Source organism: Oncorhynchus clarkii, chromosome 14, assembly GCF_045791955.1.
Source record: "Oncorhynchus clarkii lewisi isolate Uvic-CL-2024 chromosome 14, UVic_Ocla_1.0, whole genome shotgun sequence".
Classification (NCBI taxonomy): domain Eukaryota; kingdom Metazoa; phylum Chordata; class Actinopteri; order Salmoniformes; family Salmonidae; genus Oncorhynchus; species Oncorhynchus clarkii.
The window spans coordinates 10,515,280-10,534,939 of record NC_092160.1 but is presented as its reverse complement, the minus strand read 5'-3'; the positions used below and the strand labels follow the sequence as shown (position 1 = coordinate 10,534,939).

Genomic DNA, 19,660 nt, shown 5'->3' with positions numbered 1-19,660 from the left:
TGCAACTGAATCATACAGTAGGCTATGTATTGGCTTTGATAATACTCGGTAGTTATTCACAAAAGATGAGTCAACCATGGCGGGAACTCAACCCCAATCGAGCCATAAGGGAGAGCAGGGACTGCAGCGGTTCAGTGATATCGCCACTACTAGAGAGATGGTGGCAGTCGCTGCACATTTGGGATTTAAGAAGCGTTTGACAGTAGACTACATAGAAAACAGGAAGTTACTGACACTGCCAAAGACAGTTGAAACAGATGGATAAATAATTCACATTTTGCGTTCACACTGGCAAAACAAATTCTGATATTTTTGCCATAAATTGGTATTTTGACCAATCACATCACATATTTTCCAGAGCTGATCTGATTGGTCAAAAGACCAATTAGTGAAAACACCAGTCTAAACGCAGCCAAAGTGCCATTCCGCTGACTGACCTCCTTCATGCAGTGTTCCCTAGATTTATGTGTTCAAGAAAAAGAAAGTGGATGCAAGGTATGGGGCAGAGAGCGTGCTTTCCGCTCCTGTTATGGGTTAGCTGACAATAACACCAAAACAATACACACGCTTCAATGGCCAGATAGCTACCAACAATGACAAGAAACTGCCATGTGGGGATTGGGAATCGTACGTGAGTCATTTAAACTAGTTTAAGCTTGTTCTTGATAACACGTTTTGATTTGAGGTGTTTTGCTAAAACTCGCAAGCTAGCTAACCAACAACTAACAATGTATTTGAGACAAGTGGTCATTGTGCAAACGTCTTTTCATGTTTTCAATAAACATTGGAGACCAAATATATAGTTTACATGTTGTCACAAATCTAAGCCAACCCCATTTGTTTTGCCCCATAGTTTTGTAGATTCGGGAGCTTCGGGAAATTCATATTGGCCCCTAAGACCCTCACGAACTTTTACAGGTGCACAGTTTAGAGCGTCCTGTCCATAGGACGGCAACTGCACCGACCGCAACCGCAGGGCTCTCCAGAGGGTGGCGCGGTCTGCCCAACGCATCACCGGGGGACACATACAGCACCCGATGTCACAGGAAGGCGAAAAATATCATGGACATCAACCAACCGAGCCACGGCCTGTTCACCCTTCTATCATCCAGAAGGCGAGGTCAGTACATGTGCGTGAAAGCTGGGACCGAGACTGAAAAACAGCTTCTACTGTATTTTAGTCAATGTCACTAAGACATTGCTCATCCTAATATTTAAATATTTCTTAATCCCATTCTTTTACTTTTAGATTTGTGTGTATTGTTGTAAATTGTTAGATACTACTGCACTCTTGGAGCTAGGAACACAAGCCTTTCGCTACATCTGCTAAATACGTATATGTGACCAATACAATTTGATTTAAACAACCAAACTGGCAATATGGATTCCCGGGAACACTTGCTGGAGGAAACTCACCATATATGGCCAAAAACGTCATTCGCACGTGGTCAGTTACACACCGAAAACCAGACAACACCATTTCCAGTAATTTGGGAGGGGCGTGGAAAAACTATAGTATTGGTTTAGACGTTTATAATTCTTCGATCACTCTATACTTTTCAGTCCAACTGGAATGATCCATGTAAGTAAGGAGTAATTTTAAATTTATTTGAGAGAATTTAGTCATACACAAGAACAAGCTTTTCATTAGAAGTTTCCTTCTTCCCCTTTCAAGATACATATTTTCAGATCCTACCAACTTCCCGCAACAAGGAGGGTTTCCCCAACGTTTGAAAAGTGAACGTGACACTACTCGAACGCATCGTTCACTTCACCGCTTGCTATTCATAAAACTCCTCAGGATTACTTTGCATTCATCGGGATAGCAGTTTACAATCAAAGATGTACCGGAACTTTGGGGACATGGGCCGCGGAGGCAGCTCTACGTACCCCAACAGCGACTCTGGGTCCCCACACACCGGATCGAGCGCTGTATCCCAGGACACCAGCACCTCAACCACTCAACAACATCAGGTAGGCGGCACAAATATGGGCTATGTTGATAAACTTTAATAAGAGCAATACATTCAAATTATTTTTGTTTAAAGTTTTCCCCCAATAATTATATTGCTTAATAGTATTAATTTCAGAATATATTAATAATAGAGTAGTAATGGAATAATAATGACATAAGAAATGTAGTAGGCTAATAATTGTATTATAGCCATGGTGTAAATCTGATTACCATTGTCTGATTGTGGGTTTATGTTGACTTGAGACACGTGATGGATGTATTTAACCATTAATTTTTAGTCTATCAAAATTGTTGCCTTTATGTCCTGATACATGCATATGTCCATGTCAAATATCTGGTTCAAAATAATAGTTTTGCTTTAAATCCTTCTGCTTGTCAATCTCATTACGCTAATCTCGCTCTCTTTTGCTCTCATTCTTTTTGTTGCTCTTGCTCTCCTCAGAAGTTTACTGTGGCAGGAGGCAGTCAGTTTATTCCCAGTCTCAACGACATCACTTCCAACCAAGACCTCCAGTGGTTGGTCCAGCCCTCCCTCATCGGTCCAGCTGGCCCCTCTCGGCCTCCACGTCCTCCTTACCCACCTGTAGCAGGAATGAGGTCCTTCAACCCCTCACCTTCCCAACCACACCTTTACAGACCAGGGGTCATAAGGGCCGCGGCAAGTTCTGGAAGCACGACCAGACGCAGGAACGATGACCATGTAAGAATATGTTTTGTCTTTAGCCAGCAGAGTGTGAAACTCTTATTTCAAAAGGTAGGTAGGTATTGTGCCAGAATGTCGGTGGATATTTGACCATAAATGCAGATGAATCGTAAGGTCACTTATCACAACATGCATTTTGAAGCGGTGGTTGTCTTTGAAGAGGTATAGTTTAGTAGGCCATAGTGCTGAGTGATTAGTACCTTTTGAAGTCTGTTTGGTTTCAGTTCGATTTATTTAAAAAATCTCATGGTTTTTGTGTGGGCTGAATGCTTTAACACTGAATAAACCAGTTAATAAAAGTCCCATGATGGTTGTGACTTATCACTTATTAATCATCAATTATTCACATAACTTTACTTTAATATACTTTAATAAAATATTTGTTTTATTTGATGACTTAATTATTTCATTCTGAGTCATCATCTCTGTAGAACTTTGCTGCCTATGCTGTCTGACAAAATCACTATTTTAATAATTTTTCAAAATAAATAAGGCATACTTTGACTGCTGAATACCAACTATCAATCACTTAGATCAGGGTTTCCCAAACTCGGGCCCTGACTTAGATCATGTATTTTCAAGCTCGCAAAGCAACTGCTTTCTAGCCCTCTCGATCGCGCATTCTCTCTTCTCTGTCTCCATGTCTGCTCCGCTCAGACCAGACAAGTTTAAGCAGGAGCACAATGGATTATGGTCATTGTAGTTAATTACAATATTTTCTGAGCTAAACTGTAGAATATTGGCCTGGTGGAAACTACACCTCCCTACTACACCAGACAGTTCAGGCTTCATCTGATTTATCTCTACAGGAAAAACAAAATGGAAATCAAATAATTGAACTGACTTCTGTCAATTAGTTCTTTAAAAAAACAATAGACATTTCGGTTAATCGCTCTGCACTAGTAGACCCTTTTCCGTGTAGTTGTCTTATTAATAATGCTACACTGGATACAGAGAGGCTTAGAATTCCAGTGCTTCGTTGGGACTGAGAGGGGCATGGAAAAGGGCAACTAGGGACTTCACAGAGGTGTAGAGACGGATGGCTGAGTCGGTGTCAGTAGTGAGTAATATCCTGTAGTGTCGGTGACTGACTTATACTTCTGATATGGCAGTGAGACATTACCACACACCCATTCTGTCTGATAGGATGAAAACTAAATTACAGAAACAAATATTCCTGAGAGCTCTCTTTTGAATGGGCTAAATTTTTGGGGGGTGAACATTTGGAAATTCCAGATGATGCAGAGGTTGACCACCTAGGCCTATGTACTTTGGAACAGCTATGTACACTGACCTGCTTTATAATCGTTTGAGATACGCCGCTCATTTGACGTTAGTGACTTATTAGGCTAAGTGCTAGAAAATGAGAGCTTTTATCAGCCTGTTTTTGATTTTGAGACAAAATATATCTGACGTGCGGGTTCACGAAATGTAAGACGGCAACACATCAAATAATTATCAAATTGCATAACTACTATTAGTAGTGCGTTTTTGTTTTCCTTGAGGGTATATGCTTTTTATACCCATTGGCTATCAGTTACACTTCCAGAATGTGTGATTGATTGAGCTTGATGGGATGGGAAATGGGCTATCATGTGACTCAGTGGGGCAAGTCATATGACTCATACCGGAGTCACAACGGGGGTCTGAGTGAATCATCATAATACAGGGGCGGGAAAAATTGGATGAAAAGAAACCAATAACTGGACAAAAATGTTAAATTAAATTGGAGGAAGGGCGTGACAAAAGTCTCAGATGTTACAAAATGACGTTGTGAAAGTTTGAATGTAGTGACTCAGTTTATACACAAGGTGGTAGTATTTCACAACACATTTTAGTAATCTGCTGTTTAGTGCAGTCCCCTTCAATTGCGTTGAGCTAGATGTCTTTCAAGTTGTAGTACATTTTTGTCAAACTTATTGGTACTTTTTTTCGTAGTCATCAAATGTCTTTCTCTCACTTTAGTTGTCCCCAGAGGAGTTGGCAAGACGCAGAATAAGGAGGGAGCGAAACAAACAGGCAGCTGCCAAGTGTCGTAACCGCCGACGTGAGCTGACAGACACGCTGCAAAGTGTAAGTTTAATTTGAGGCTTATTAACATACTTTTTAACGTTTTGTAAATCATATCACCCGTTTATAAGACACTCACATTTAATGTTTTAACTACTGGGTTTTTGTGCCAATTGAAAAAATAAATAGATTGACAATACAACCCTAACCTTTTCTCTTTCGTTTTTCCCTTTCTTAGGAGACAGACGAGTTGGAAGTTAAAAAGTCCCATCTGCAGAAGGAGATTGCTCAACTACAGAAGGAGAAAGAAAAGCTAGAGTTGGTCATAGAGGCCCACCGTCCCATTTGCAAGATCCAGGACTCTGACTTGGATTCTGACCCGAGCTCAGGGCTTCCCTCATTAGGAATTAAAATCGAGCCTGAGGACCTACCACGGTCCTCAGTAAAGAGCCAATCAAAGATTAAGAAGCCCAAACCCCAAATTATTATCCCTGCTCGTCCTGTGACATCCTTTACCGTCCCCATAGAATCTGAGTCCCTTCACACCCCAATTCTTATTTCTACTCCATCTCTTACTCCTTTCATGGCTAGTCTGGTCTTCAGTTATCCCTCTGGCTCTCTAGACTCCAGTTCCACTAGTTCATCCCAGGCTCTACCGCCTCTGCCATCTTCCTCTCAACAGGATGTGGCCCAGCAGTCTCGAAACCCCCAGCCCTGTAGTATTGCCCATCGCCGTAGCAGCAGCAGTGGGGACCAATCAGATCACTCCCTAAACTCCCCTACCATCTTCACACTGTGATTTAATGGGCTTCCATGTTGGAAAAGACTGAGTGACAACACTGGCGGTTATGAAGATGACGACGATTATGACAACGACATGGGTGCCATACAAAAGCTAACACACTGACACTCACAAAGCATTATGGTGACGCAAACGACTCGTATTTAAAGGATTGTGTTGTTACACTATTTTTTTGTTTTCCCTGATGCATTTGACATCTGACTAACTATATGTGTTATGCTCAAAACCCAAGAGGTAGAATTGTGCAAATGTTCAAACAAAAATGCATCAACTTTGTGCACTTTGTCAATAATGGTGATATTTCTGCATTTGAAATGTAGGAACCACATCAATTTACTGAAGCCTTACATGTTCTGTATGAACACTGGCCTTTATTACCTGTAACAACATGGTAATAAACACGTTGGTTTTGTTTTAGGATAATCATACATGTGTGCCAAGTTGTAATCTTTCTCATAATATGCTATCTTTATATAAAAAAATGTATACATATTGTAGTTTAATACAATATAATTTATTTCATTTATGCAAAACCGCATTATTCTGGGAACATTTAAGACAACTAAGGCAGGACCATGGGAGTAAATATAGAATATATATAGACATGTATTTGAGCGTGTAGTGTATATTTTTGATAACGTGTTCTCTTTTGACTGTGGGTTTATAGTGGGCAGTGCCTTCATTTTGATGCGATCTTACAAAGCAGTGCAATAAAAGAGACTATAAAGACAAGGCTACGGATGTTGATTTGGTGGTGATCAAGTATGTTTGATAATATACCGATGCAAATATCACATTGTCAAGTCCAAGCAAATTCTATGCTTTAAAATAGTACAAAAGGGTTAAAGAATATTCCTTAGTGTTAAACCAATTAGTTAGTAGTTCCATTTTGAATAGATCCTGCTTGATGCTGCTGCCTAGCAACCTTACAGAAGGGGGTAATGGATGCTGGGGAGGAAAGGGAGTGGCAAACTGGCCATTCCTCTATGGTTGTCCTTGTAAAAGGCAAAGAACTGGATCACTGGCAGATACAAACAGATGAAAAGAACACATTAACATTTCAGATGTGCTGAGTATGAAAGATAACGAGCAAGAAGAAAATGAGGTCACAATGAGACATCTTGGTTTGATTGAATGGGAAAGCATGTTTACAGTAAGAGGGAGTCCAGGAAAGTAGAGGAGTAGATCATAATGAGTCTAGTAAATGGAGAACTGTTTACCATGACCCTGATTCCTGAACACAGAGTTCTCTTGTTACTGTACTTCTCGCAAATTAAGTGAGTCACTCACTCACACGGGGCCCAGAGTGCATATGATAAGTATAGGGGTTAGAAGAGAGAGTGCCTATGTGTGTTCCTCGCTGTCAAAGGAGCTCTCTGTGTTTCACTAAGTTGATGAAAGTGTTACTGTCCACTCCAGATCTCCTTGCTGTGCAAACAGGTCCAACAATAAACCTGATGAATATCCACAATGTCAGGCTGTATGACATGGACAGGAACATCAATCAACTGCAGTCTGGGACAAACAGATCGCGAAATCAATCAATCACTCACGTTACACCATGCACAATGGCCTTCCTGCACACACAAAGGTCATAACACGATTGAGTGTCTCAGCCAGTGTATTTAAAGGTCTTCAATGCACTACGAGCAGCCCACCAATTAAAGCCAAAAAAGCAAATCTTATCCAATCCAGGAGCATGTTCTATATGCACAAAACAGAAATGTGTATTCATTAATGAAGTAATACTGATAGGTCAAGTTAATGAAGACAATGAGAGAGTAGCTCTACAGAATTACCACAAAACATGAGTTATATTGGGATCCTGACTACTGGCAACTTATACAGAAAATGTGAAGCAGTTCTAATAATCATAACAATAATAAAGAGACGTGTCTTGCCTAGTCGCCAGCATCTATAAATCCATCATCTCGTAAACTCCAGTCTAGACCTACCAGTTTGATACAAAAGTGGCTGGTTGAGAACTGCCTGGGCAGTTCAGTTCTGAGTGAGTTCAGTTCATAGGTGCAGGTGTAAGACACAAATCAGCGGTGCCATGTTTAGTGTATTGTACAGCCTAAATTACTGTAGCACACTATGTCTCTCGTGCAATTTCAGTGTCAAACTGAAGGGCTGCCAAGACAGGGCTGATAATACACAATTTCATTGTAAGTTTGTGTTTTCATACACACAGCACTCCAATCCTGACCTGAGGGACTGAATGCATCATCTACATGATTTAAATGTTATTTAAAGGTCTCTCACAAAACAAACTCATCCTTCAAAATGTTCAATGGTTCTGGATATCATGTACTAGTATGGCTCAAATCTGTGTTGAGATATGAATCTACAGGGATCCATGGTAGCTTTGTCCAGTGCAATACGGTGAAAAGTAGTCCACTGCCAGGACAGTCCAGTGCATGAGATAACATCCTAACTCAACCTCCTTCCAACAACACCTTCTAATGTTAACCATATACAGTCTCAATCACTGAAAAGAGGAAAACCTCTGACAAGATTGGTCCAAAAAATAAATACAAATTGAGAAATTATAATTCCAAAAAATCTTGATCTTTAGTGTCTAATGTCTCTGTAGGGCTGTCATCTGTCCAGGAAAAAGCATTTTTATTTTCTCTTCAGGATTATTTTTCAAGTTTTCGTTAGGACAGCAGCAGGTGCTGAAGGCACTGGCTGCCATTTTGGAGATGTTGCTGTACTTCGTGTAACATGCTATCTTCTTAAAAGAATCCCAACAAAGTTTGTGTTCTAGCAATGAATGCTGTAAACAATTATATTCCTACAATGTCAACATATTTCCTCGACCCATATTTTGCTGTATCGTGCTTTTTCACTAATCAGTGAAAGTATCCATCTTCAGTCATCAGGTGAGCAAACCAGGTGGAGCTGGTCCGGACTACCAACGCTCCCAGTGCTTGAACTTCCATCCCCGAGGTCTCGGGACACCATGCACGGCAGGTTGAGCTCAGTGGATCCACCGGGACTGGAGTCACTCCTGCTAACACACTCCTCCTCCAGGACCAGACAGAGCTCTTTCAGGTCCAGATTCTCCTTCACTAATCCGTCTTGCATGCGCTCTAGGTCGGACAGTTTTTTCAAGTAGCCGCCCAGATCCTCACGCATCACTTTGGCTGCGTGGTGACCGAACAGCTGCCATTCCCGGGCCAGTTTATTCACCTTTAGTCGGTCATCGTCAAGAAAACAGCACAAGTCGCGCAGTTCTATGTTTTCTTCCTGGAGACGCTGGTTGATGGTTTTCAGCTCCCTGATCTCAAGCAGGTGGCCTTGTAATTGTTTGTTGACTTCTTTTATCAGCCGTCCACGCTGGATAAGAGCAGAGATCTTTTCAGACTCCTCTTTACGCAGTCGCCTCACCAGTTCTTCTTTAGAGCAGGCGAGTAAATCCTCGTCAGACATCTTTGACAACTCTCTGTTGTAAATCTCACTGTCACTCCCCATATTGTTTTAACTGATTGTAATACAATAACCTGAGAAAAAAAATGACTTTCCTGATTACAGGCAGTTGAGGGTAAAATAACTGTAGCCTTTAATTCCTGGGATGCTCTGCAATGGGGCATGAAAAGCAAGCTTTTTAGTCTGCCCTGAATTGTGACTATCAACTGTCTCTTTCCCACCGTTGAAACAAATGTAGGCCAACAGCAATTCTTGGCTTTGCCTATGGGATAATGGGAACAGTGCACATGTTTCACATGATCAAATTGACGTTTTTTCTATGAGCTATAAAATGCTCTGAACAAGGTCGCTATTGCTATAACAAAACCAAGCAACATTGGCAATATTTGTTCTATCAAATGTCAATCAATCACTCTCAAATCTCACATGATAATCTGTGATTAGAGGCCTTTATGAAACAAGTATGCATTACTGTCTGTATTGTTTCCCCTTTCTTTTCCTTGGTTACCGTCGGCAGGGTGAGGTTTTCATGCTGCTTCAATCCGTTATTTCGTTTTTATTGTAGCTGGCTCGTAATCCTATATCGCAAAACCTTGGACAAAGATATGACAATGTTCTTTCACTGAGATCTTCACGTCTTTTCAGAAAATACCTGCTGCAGAGCATCTGCGTTCGTTGTCCGAGTAAATGTTGTATTCCCTCTGTTTGAAGGATTTGTTCATGGCATAACATTCATTCCTTTTGATTATGAACCTATGAGAGGCAGTCATTTGAAATTCACCATAGAAAAACAATCAAACCATAAGGCTTTGAAGTCACTCAAAAAATATGAATCCAGACTCATGCTTGTCCTATTGCGTGGTGTGTGGAGGATAACAATGTCCGCCTTCTTCACTGTCACTTATCAAACGGATGTCTCCTCTCTCTCAAACTCGGTTTTTCTCTCCACTCTGTGAATTTCAGAAAATGACGCCCATTTAAAAATAATGGGATTGTGCTTTTTACTCTCCCCTCACATAAAAAGTAATAGAAGTGTCAAATCATCATCCACAGGCGAGGCTTATCAAAACAACACGGATAAACACAATGAAAATGTACGAAATCGATACAGACCACTTCTTTGGAAGATATGCTCGGTTTAACATTGAAGATAAAAATATATAGTACATTGAAGTAAAAAAAAAAACGCTGACTATTATCCTACAGTATGTCGTTATGAGCATTCAAATCTGGTTGTCTGATTGCGGTTGTGAAGGAGGCGCTGTAGGAATGTCCCCCTGCTGAAGCCGTCTCCCCCTCTCCCTTTCCGTTTGGTTTTCCTTTACGGTAAAATAATAGCTTACGTATTGTGTCCAGTGGAAAGAAATGACATCACACAAGCAATTTGAGTGCATGTGTTTATAGGCATACTCATTTTTTGTGTTCATAGGCATACTCATTTTTTGTGTTCACATTTGTGTTCAAATCTATGTATAGACCTAATCTATAAAATACACACAAAAAATAGGCTATATATCATAGTATCTTTTTAGTCTATCGTTTTTTTAATATGATTTTTTTTATCTATTTTTTAAAGACTTCCTGCACTCTGCACACACACACACACACCACACACCACACACACACACACAGCAGAATATGACACAAAGGTATCAGCATCACACTTTGACGCATAACAAGAAGTGTAGCACAGTTACAGTGTACACAGTTTCAGATACACAGACAGAAAGTGTGACAAATGGCTTTTCTATGGTTTAAGCTGCGGCATTCGGCTCTATCCTTCCGCCCTCCACTTCCTACTCTATTGTTTCAGTGAGGCCTTAACAATATAGGGTGTTAGCCAGGACTGGGGTTCGCTTGGGACAGAATCAGGGCACTGTGAGGTTAGCTAACAGAAGGGCTAGAACTGAGAGAGGGAGGGGGTTGGCTGGTTTGCAGTGAGTGGTGTAAAACAAAAAGACAGTTGACTATGTCGTTTTTCTCTTTTGTAATTTTGAAAGGACACAGACAGATAAAGCAAAAGGAGGATGGGAGGGGTGAGGAGAGGGATTTGGTGAGATTTAGTCAGATTAATCTCTGTGGGGGAAGTGCGCAATGCGCACACACACACCACAATTCCTCATGGTATCTTTCTACTCTTTACTATTTGATGTGTGTTTATTATTGGAAAATAACAGTTCTGATTTTCCTTTTTAAATAATTTGATTGAGTAATGCGGCGTTCCTAACCAATTGGGAAGTGGGAATTTACCACCATCGAATTACATGGAAGACTCTAAATGGATAAAACCCATTTTGGCATGGACATTGCCATTGAGGGCTACCACCATTTTAAAGTAGTCAACTGAGTGCGCCGTCCTATGGGTGAAGGAAGGATTTACATGATTCCATCCGGGTCATCAGGAGGAATCAGTCAATTAATTATTCTTGTGAGCAAACATTCCATAACTGTAGGTGGCAGTAAATCACCAACCATGGTTTTATACCCATTCAAACAACACACTCTAGATGGTAGTATGCACCCTTTCAGTTTGTTTGCCAACTCGTAAAGTAGTAGTAAAAAGAAAAATGTACTACTTCAAAATGGAGATGGTCTCAATGGCACTGCCCGTGCACCCACAGACATCATAATGGGACATATATAAATATGATATCTCTATCATTCTCTATGTTTACCACATACAACTGGGAAAATTCTATTTGAACGGCCCTCCAACTGGTAGTTACTAGTGGGAAACCCGTCTGTCATCCTTGAGCTTCTCTCACATCTCCCACATGGTGACCGCTGACAGCGATAACAGCATAACAACATTTTCAGCAGTTAAATGCAACTACAAAACATTATTGTTTAAAAGCAATCTATTAATATGGTTTTTGAACAATATTATTTGTTTAAAAGCCTGATAGCTGTACTTTTAGTTTATGGTTGACACAACTTGTTGGCCATTAGACAATCGGGCGTTTCTCAACGAGTTCAAAGCATGTGAATGCATCCAACTGGTATTTACAACTTCACAATTCCCACCTCCTACCTGGAGCTCAAGGATGATAGATGAGTTTACCACTAGTAATTACCAGTTGGAGGGCCATTGGTATGAGGTTCTTACCTTGGAATGCAGTGCTTGGTTTTCGCCAGACATACTGGGAACCATCTCAACCAAAAAGTTGACTGAAGTTAGCCAAAAAACACCTGGAAGCACCTGGATGATCATCAAGACTCTTGGAAGAATGTTATATGGATAGATGACACTGCATTCCACAGTAGGAACCTCATATCAACGGTCAAGCATGGTGGTGGTAGTGTGATGATTTGGAAGACATACAAGACCACTGATAATCTCCCTCGATCTGGGGCTCCACGCAAGATCTCACCCCGTGGGGTCAAAATGATCACAAGAACAGTGAGCAAAAATCCCAGAACCACACTGGGGGACCTAGTTAATGACCTGCAGAGAGCTGGGACCAAAGTAACAAAGCCTACCATCAGTAACACACTACACCGCCAGGGACTCAAATCCTGCAGTGCCAAACGTGTCCCCCTGCTTAATCCAGTACATGTCCAGGCCCGTCTGAAGTTTGCTAGAGAGCATCTGGATGATCCAGAAGAAGATTGGGAGAATGTCATATGGTCAGATGAAACCAAAATATAACTTTTTGGTAAAAACTCAACTCGTCGTGTTTGGAGGACAAAGAATGCTGAGTTGCATCCAAAGAACACCATACCTACTGTGAAGCATGGGGGTGGAAACATCATGCTTTGGGGCTGTTTTTCTGCAAAGGGACCAGGACGACTGATCCGTGTAAAGGAAAGAATGAATGGGGCCATGTATCGTGAGATTTTGAGTGAAAACCTCCTTCCATCAGCAAGGGTATTGAAGATGAAACGTGGCTGGGTCTTTCAGCATGACAATGATCCCAAACACACTGCCCGGGCAACAAAGGAGTGGCTTCGTAAGAAGCATTTCAAGGTCCTGGAGTGGCCTAGCCAGTCTCCAGATCTCAACCCCATAGAAAATATTTGGAGGGGGTTGAAAGTCTGTGTTGCGCAGCAACAGCCCCAAAACATCACTGCTCTAGAGGAGATCTGCATGGAGGAATGGGACAAAATAACAGCAACCGTGTGTGAAAACCTTGTGAAGACTTACAGAAAACATTTGACCTCTGTCATTGCCAACAAAGGGTATATAACAAAGTATTTAGATAAACTTTTGTTATTGACCAAATACTTATTTTCCACCATAATTTGCAAATAAATTCATTAAAAATCCTACAATGTGATTTTCTGGATTTTCTTTTCTAATTTTGTCTGTCATAGTTGAAGTGTACCTATGATGAAAATTACAGGCCTCTCTCTTTTTAAGTGGGAGAACTTGCACAATTGGTGGCTGACTAAATACTTTTTTGCCCCACTGTAATTCTACAGGAGAATGTCAGGCCATCCGTTTGTGAGCTGAAGCTGAAGCGCAGCTGGGTCATGCAGCAAGACAATGATCCAAAACACACAATCAAGCCTGAGTGAAAATAGTTAAAAAGCACAAATTTGACATTATGGAATGGCCTTGTCAAAGTCCAGACCTAATCCCAATTGAGATGTTGCGGCAGGACTTGAAATGAGCAGTTCATTCTTGAAAACCGACAAATATCGCTGAGATAAAGCAGTTCTGCATGCAAGATTGGGACAAAATTCATACAGGAAGCATTTAGTTGCAGTAATTATAACTAAAGATAGCACAACCAGTTATTGAGTGTAAGGGGTGAATTACTTTTTCACACAGGAGCATTGGGTGTTGCATAACTTTGTTAATTAAACAAATAAAATAAGCATACCCTTTTTTGTTATTTGTAAACTTGATCTAATATTAGGTTTGGTTGAAGATCTGATATACAAATAGAGAAAATCAGAAAGGGGGCAAATACTTTCTTACGGCACTGTGTGTATATATATATATATATATATATATATAGAGAGAGAGAGAGAGGAGAGAGAGAGAGAGAGAGAGAGAGAGAGAGAGTACCAGTCAAAAGTCTGGACACCTATTCATTCCAGGGTTTTTCTTCATTTTTTACTATTTTCTACATTGTAGAATAATAGTAAAGACATCAAAACTTTCAAATAACACATGTGGAATCATGTAGTAACCAAAAAAGTGTTAAACAAATCAAAACATATTATACATATCAAAATATTAGATTTGAGATTTTTCAAAGTAACCACCCTTTGCCTTGATGACAGCTTTGCACAAACTCTTGGCATTCTCTCAACCAGCTTCATGAGGAATACTTTTCCAACAGTCTTGAAGGAGTTCCCACATATTGTATGCTGAGCAGTTGTTGAATGCTTTTCCATCACTCTGCGGCCCAAGTCATCCCAAACCATCTCAATTGGGTTGAAGTCTGCAGTACTCCATCATTCTCCTTCTTGGTCAAATAGCCCTTACACAACCTGGAGGTGTGTTTTAGGTCATTGTACTGTTGAAAAACAAATGATAGTCCCACTAAACGCAAACCAGATGGGATGGTGTATCGCTGCAGAATGCTGTGGCAGCCATGCTGGTTAAGTGTGCCTTGAATTCTAAATAAATATCTGACAGTGTCACCAGCAAGCAACCCCACACATCACACCTCCTCCTCCATGCTTCACGGTGGGAACCACACATGCAGAGATCATCCGTTCAACTTCTCTACGGTTCATAAAGACAGCGGTTGGAACCAAAAATCTCAAATTTAGACTCATCAGACCAAAGGACAGATTTCAACCGGTCTAATGTCAATTGCTCGTGTTTCTTGGACCAAGCAAGTCTCTTCTTCTTATCGGTGTCCTTTAGTAGTGGTTTCTTTACAGCAATTAGACCATGAAGGCCTGATTCACGCAGTCTCCTATGAACAGTTGATGTTGAGATGTGTCTGTTACTTGACTCCGGGAAGCATTTATTTTGGCTGCAATCTGAGGTGCAGTTAATTGCTGATTTCTGAGGCTGGTAACTCTAATGAACTTATCCTCTGCAGCAGAGGTAACTCTGGGTCTTCCTTTCCTGTGGCGGTCCTCATGAGAGCCAGTTTCATCATAGCTCTTGATGATTTTTGCGACTGCACTTGAAGAATCTTTCAAAGTTCTTGAAATGTTCCCGGATTGACTGACCTTCATATCTTAAAGTAATGATGGACTGTCGTTTCTCTTCGCTTATTTGAGCTGTTCTTGCCATAATATGGACTTTGTCTTTTACCAAATAGGGCTATCTTCTGTATACCACCCCTACCTAGGAAAGAAATTCCACAAATCAACTTTTAACAAGTCACACCTGTTAATTGAAATGCTTTCCAGGTGACTACCTCATGAAGCTGGTTGAGAAAATGCCAAGAGTGTGCAAAGCTGTTATCAAGGCAACGTGTGGCTACGTTGAAGATTCTAAAATATAAAATATATGTTTTATTTGTTTAACACTTTTTTGGTTACTACATGATTCCATATGTGTTATTTCATCGTTTTGATGCCTTCACTGTTATTTTACAATGTAGAAAAAACCCTTGAATGAGTATGTGTGTCCAAACTTTTGACTGGTACTCTACCGTTCAAAAGTTTTGGGTCACTTAAAAATGTCCTTATTTTTGAAAGAAAAGCACTTTTTTTGTCCATTAAAATAACATCAAATTGATCAGAAATACAGTGTAGATATTGTTAATGTTGTAAATTACTATTGTAGCTGGAAACGGCTGATTTTGAACGGAATATGATGGTCGGATTTGCGTTTATCATCGAAGGAATGAGCGTTACACCGAGGCCTGTACTCTGGGGCGGGATCAATTTTGGAGGTGGAGGGTCCGTCATGGTCTGGGGCGGTGTGTCACGGCATCATTGGACTGAGCTTGTTGTCATTGCAGGCAATCTCAACATTGTGCGTTACAGGGAACACATCCTCTTCCCTCATGTGGTACCCTTTCTGCAGGCTCATCCTGACATGACCCTCCAGCATGACAATGCCAACAGCCATACTGCTCGTTCTGTGCATGATTTTCTGCAAGACAGGAATGTCAGTGTTCTGCCATAGCCAGCGAAGAGCCCGGATCTCAATCCCATTGAGCACGTCTGGGACCTGTTGGATCGGAGGGTGAGGGCTAGGGCCATTCCCCCAGAAATGTCTGGGAACTTGCAGGTGCCTTGGTGGAAGAGTAGGGTAACATCTCACAGCAAGAACTGGCAAATCTGGTGCAGTCCATGAGGAGGAGATGCACTGCAGTACTTAATGCAGCTGGTGGTCACAACAGATACTGACTGTTACTTTTGATTATTCAATTTCTGTAGTCACATGTCTGTGGAACTTGTTCAGTTTATGTCTCAGTTGTTGAATCTTATGTTCATACTAATATTTACACGTTAAGTTTGCTGAAAATAAACGCAGTTGACAGTGAGAGGACGTTTCTTTTTTTGCTGAGTTTATATATAGGTTGACACCTGCTCATCGAACATCTCATTCTAAATCATTGGCATTAATATAGAATTGGTCCCCCCTTTGAAGCTGTATCTGCCTCCACTCTTCTGGGAAGACTTTTCACTAGATGTTGGAACATTGCTGCGGGGACTTGCTTCCATTAAGCCACAAGAGCATAAGTGAGGTTGGGCACTGATGTTGAGCGATTAGGCCTGGCTCACAGTCGGTGTTCCAATTCCTCCCAAAGGTGTTCGATGGGGTTGAAGTCACGGCTCTGTGCAGGCCAGTCAAGTTCTTCCACACCTATCTCGATAAACCATTTCTGTATGGACCTCGTATTGTGCATGGGGGCATTGCTGAAACAGGAAAGGGTTTTCCCCAAATTGTTCCCACAAAGTTGGATGCACAGGATCGTCTAGAATGTCATTGTATGCTGTAGCGTTAAAATTTCCCTCACTGGAATTAAGGGGCCTAGCCAAAACCATGAAAAACAGCCCCAGATCATTATTCCTCCAACAAACTTTACAGTTGGCACTATGTTTAGCCTGGACTGATGGTTTCCCATGTGAACAGCATCCAAACTTATCATGTAGGACAATTTTGAAAGACAGAATGAAATTATGAAAGAGGGCATTTTAATGTGAAATATTCATCTTACAACGTACAGCCCAAACATAATGGCATTTGGAGTATACAGAAGGTGCTTTAGGTCTTGACTTGGAGGGGTATCATGTTATCATCATGACTAAACCAGTTGGACATTACAAGCATCTAGGGTTAATCTGAATCCTAAAGAAACCCACCCCTCCCCACAGACCCCTTTTTCTACACGTGACATTCCTGAGAATACAATGTACCAATTCTAGCTTGGCATGGCAACAGGACTATAATGAAAGCCAGAAAGAAAATAACACAAGAGGCCACTTTGCAGTGTTTCTTACATTTCCATGACTGATGAAAAATGATTTTCTCATGGCTCTCTTGTCTCACTGCAGCAGACATATAGTGAGCAATATGTTTAGAACATTGAATTGCAGAAACGCAATATGCCATATATAGAATAGTGAGAATTGCAATGCATATCGTGTAGGCACCTAAGTATCGTGATATTATATTGTGAGGTCCCTGGTGATATTCACTCTTTTTTTCATGGTTTGTCACAAACTGTATTCCCACATATACCATTTTCGAAACAACTGCTGTAAAAGATGGGCCTTGTTGTGTTTGTGTCTGTGTACATTCCCTCTGAACTTAAAGGATATTAAAGAACAAAAGAACAGTGAGAACAGTCTTCTTCAAACAGTATTTTTAACAGCCAGATGTCTAGAGCTCCACGAGGGCTCGGATATCATCTACGCATGAAGTCTTCCTCTCTCTGGGGAAGCCAAAAGCCTTCTCCACCAGATTCTGCTTCTGACTCTGGATGCCGTTCTCCTCACTGTGCAGTCTGAGCAGACTAGACATTACAGCCTCCACCTTGGAGCTGCTCCTCCAGTTCTCTGAGAGGTTGCTCTCGTCCTCCTCCTCTTCCTGAGGAAACTCCACCAGCTCATTGGCATTGATCTGGCCTCTGCACAGAGGGCACCGCGTCTGCTCCTGCTTGGTACGTACGACCTCTGCGCTGCAGAGTCTGCAGTAGACCTGTGTGCACAGTGCGTGGTGAAGGGCAAAAGGACAGTCCAGACACACAGCACACTCCTCATCAGAGCCACTGCCCAGCACCAGCCTCAGCATCTCTATCAGATGCCCTCTCAACTCTGCAGGAGTCACAGCTACCACACCTGTGTGTTTAGTGGTCTTGCCCAGTAGGGGTAGCAGCAGAACCGTCTCAGCATGACCAGAATAACCAAAACATCCATGTAGTTCCTGAGGAAGGACCCCTCCACAACGTGCCTGTGGATGGTGGTGCGTCCCTCTGTGCGTGCCATCACCACCTCTTCTATACTAATGCTCCTTTCCGGCAGAGAGAACAGAGGCTGCCCACACACATGGCTGGTCTTTGTACAACGCAGCGTGATACACTTCACCAGAGCATGCAGGTTCTGAAGGCCGGTCCTATTGTGACAGGTCTCTATATGACTCTGTTTTACCATTCTCTCATGTCGAATGGTTTCAGACGCAGAGACGCCACCAGCATCCACAGATCCCTCTGAAATGACAAAAACTTAAACACTAAGTGTTAACGGAAGGGGATGCAAATAGCCTGGCTAGTCTATATTAAACAAGGTTATCATGTGATGACAGGGGATGACCTAGTCCAATTAATGTTAGGCTTTATGTGGCTAGGCCTATTATTACCCCTCCCCCCTTTTTTTTTTACACTGCTCCCCTACTGAGAAATCATCATTTTCCATTTGATTTAGATTTAAATATTATGGCGCAATTACTGTAGCTACATGTGCTTACCTCTATGCGGCACAGACTTCAATCTGTGAGATTCAATATGTGCTCACATAGTCTCGGGGCATGATATGAGAGGGGGCATAGTCTCTGGGCATGATATGGGAGGGGGCATAGTCTCGGGGCATGATATGGGAGGGGGCATAGTCTCGGGGCATGATATGAGAGGGGGCATAGTCTCGGGGCATGATATGGGAGGGGGCATAGTCTCGGGGCATGATATGGGAGGGGGCATAGTCTCGGGGCATGATATGGGAGGGGGCATAGTCTCGGGGCATGATATGAGAGGGGGCATAGTCTCGGGGCATGATATGGGAGGGGGCATAGTCTCGGGGCATGATATGGGAGGGGGCATAGTCTCGGGGAATGATATGGGAGGGGGCATAGTCTCGGGGCATGATATGGGAGGGGGCATAGTCTCGGGGCATGATATGAGAGGGGGCATAGTCTCGGGGCATGATATGGGAGGGGGCATAGTCTCGGGGCATGATATGGGAGGGGGCATAGTCTCGGGGCATGATATGGGAGGGGGCATAGTCTCGGGGCATGATATGAGAGGGGGCATAGTCTCGGGGCATGATATGAGAGGGGGCATAGTCTCGGGGCATGATATGAGAGGGGGCAGACGGGACAACAATACAATTGGCATTGGGATAAAATAAACCTATGCAGCTATCAGCAGCTTTAAAAACTGTGATATGCTGTCAAACACAAGCATAAATTACAAATAGTTTAGTAAGCTAGCTAGCTAGATGAGTTGATAACGTTAGCTAACAGTCGCTCACAGCAAACAGTACTCTCAATGATGATAGCTACTTTAACAGCCTAGGTTAGTTAATGTTAGCTTGGTAGATTATAGCCACGTGAATGTTAGATAGCAATAACAAGCTAGTATACATCTACGAAGAACTT

General features: G+C 41.9%; 2 protein-coding genes across 2 annotated transcripts; one reads left to right on the top strand and one right to left on the bottom strand.

Moving 5' to 3' along the window:
• Nucleotides 1-1,675: 1,675 nt before the first annotated feature.
• LOC139366247 (fos-related antigen 1-like) lies at nucleotides 1,676-5,889 on the top strand. Its single transcript, XM_071103517.1, has 4 exons — nucleotides 1,676-1,974; nucleotides 2,418-2,675; nucleotides 4,644-4,751; nucleotides 4,927-5,889. Exons 1-4 carry the CDS (start codon nucleotides 1,843-1,845, stop codon nucleotides 5,485-5,487), a joined length of 1,059 nt encoding a protein of 352 aa, XP_070959618.1. The 5' UTR covers nucleotides 1,676-1,842; the 3' UTR covers nucleotides 5,488-5,889.
• Nucleotides 5,890-5,982: 93 nt separating this feature from the next.
• On the bottom strand, nucleotides 5,983-10,222 carry LOC139366248 (coiled-coil domain-containing protein 85B). Its single transcript, XM_071103518.1, has one exon. The coding sequence runs from the start codon at nucleotides 8,965-8,967 to the stop codon at nucleotides 8,365-8,367; it is 603 nt and encodes a 200-aa protein (XP_070959619.1). The 5' UTR covers nucleotides 8,968-10,222; the 3' UTR covers nucleotides 5,983-8,364.
• Nucleotides 10,223-19,660: the final 9,438 nt, after the last annotated feature.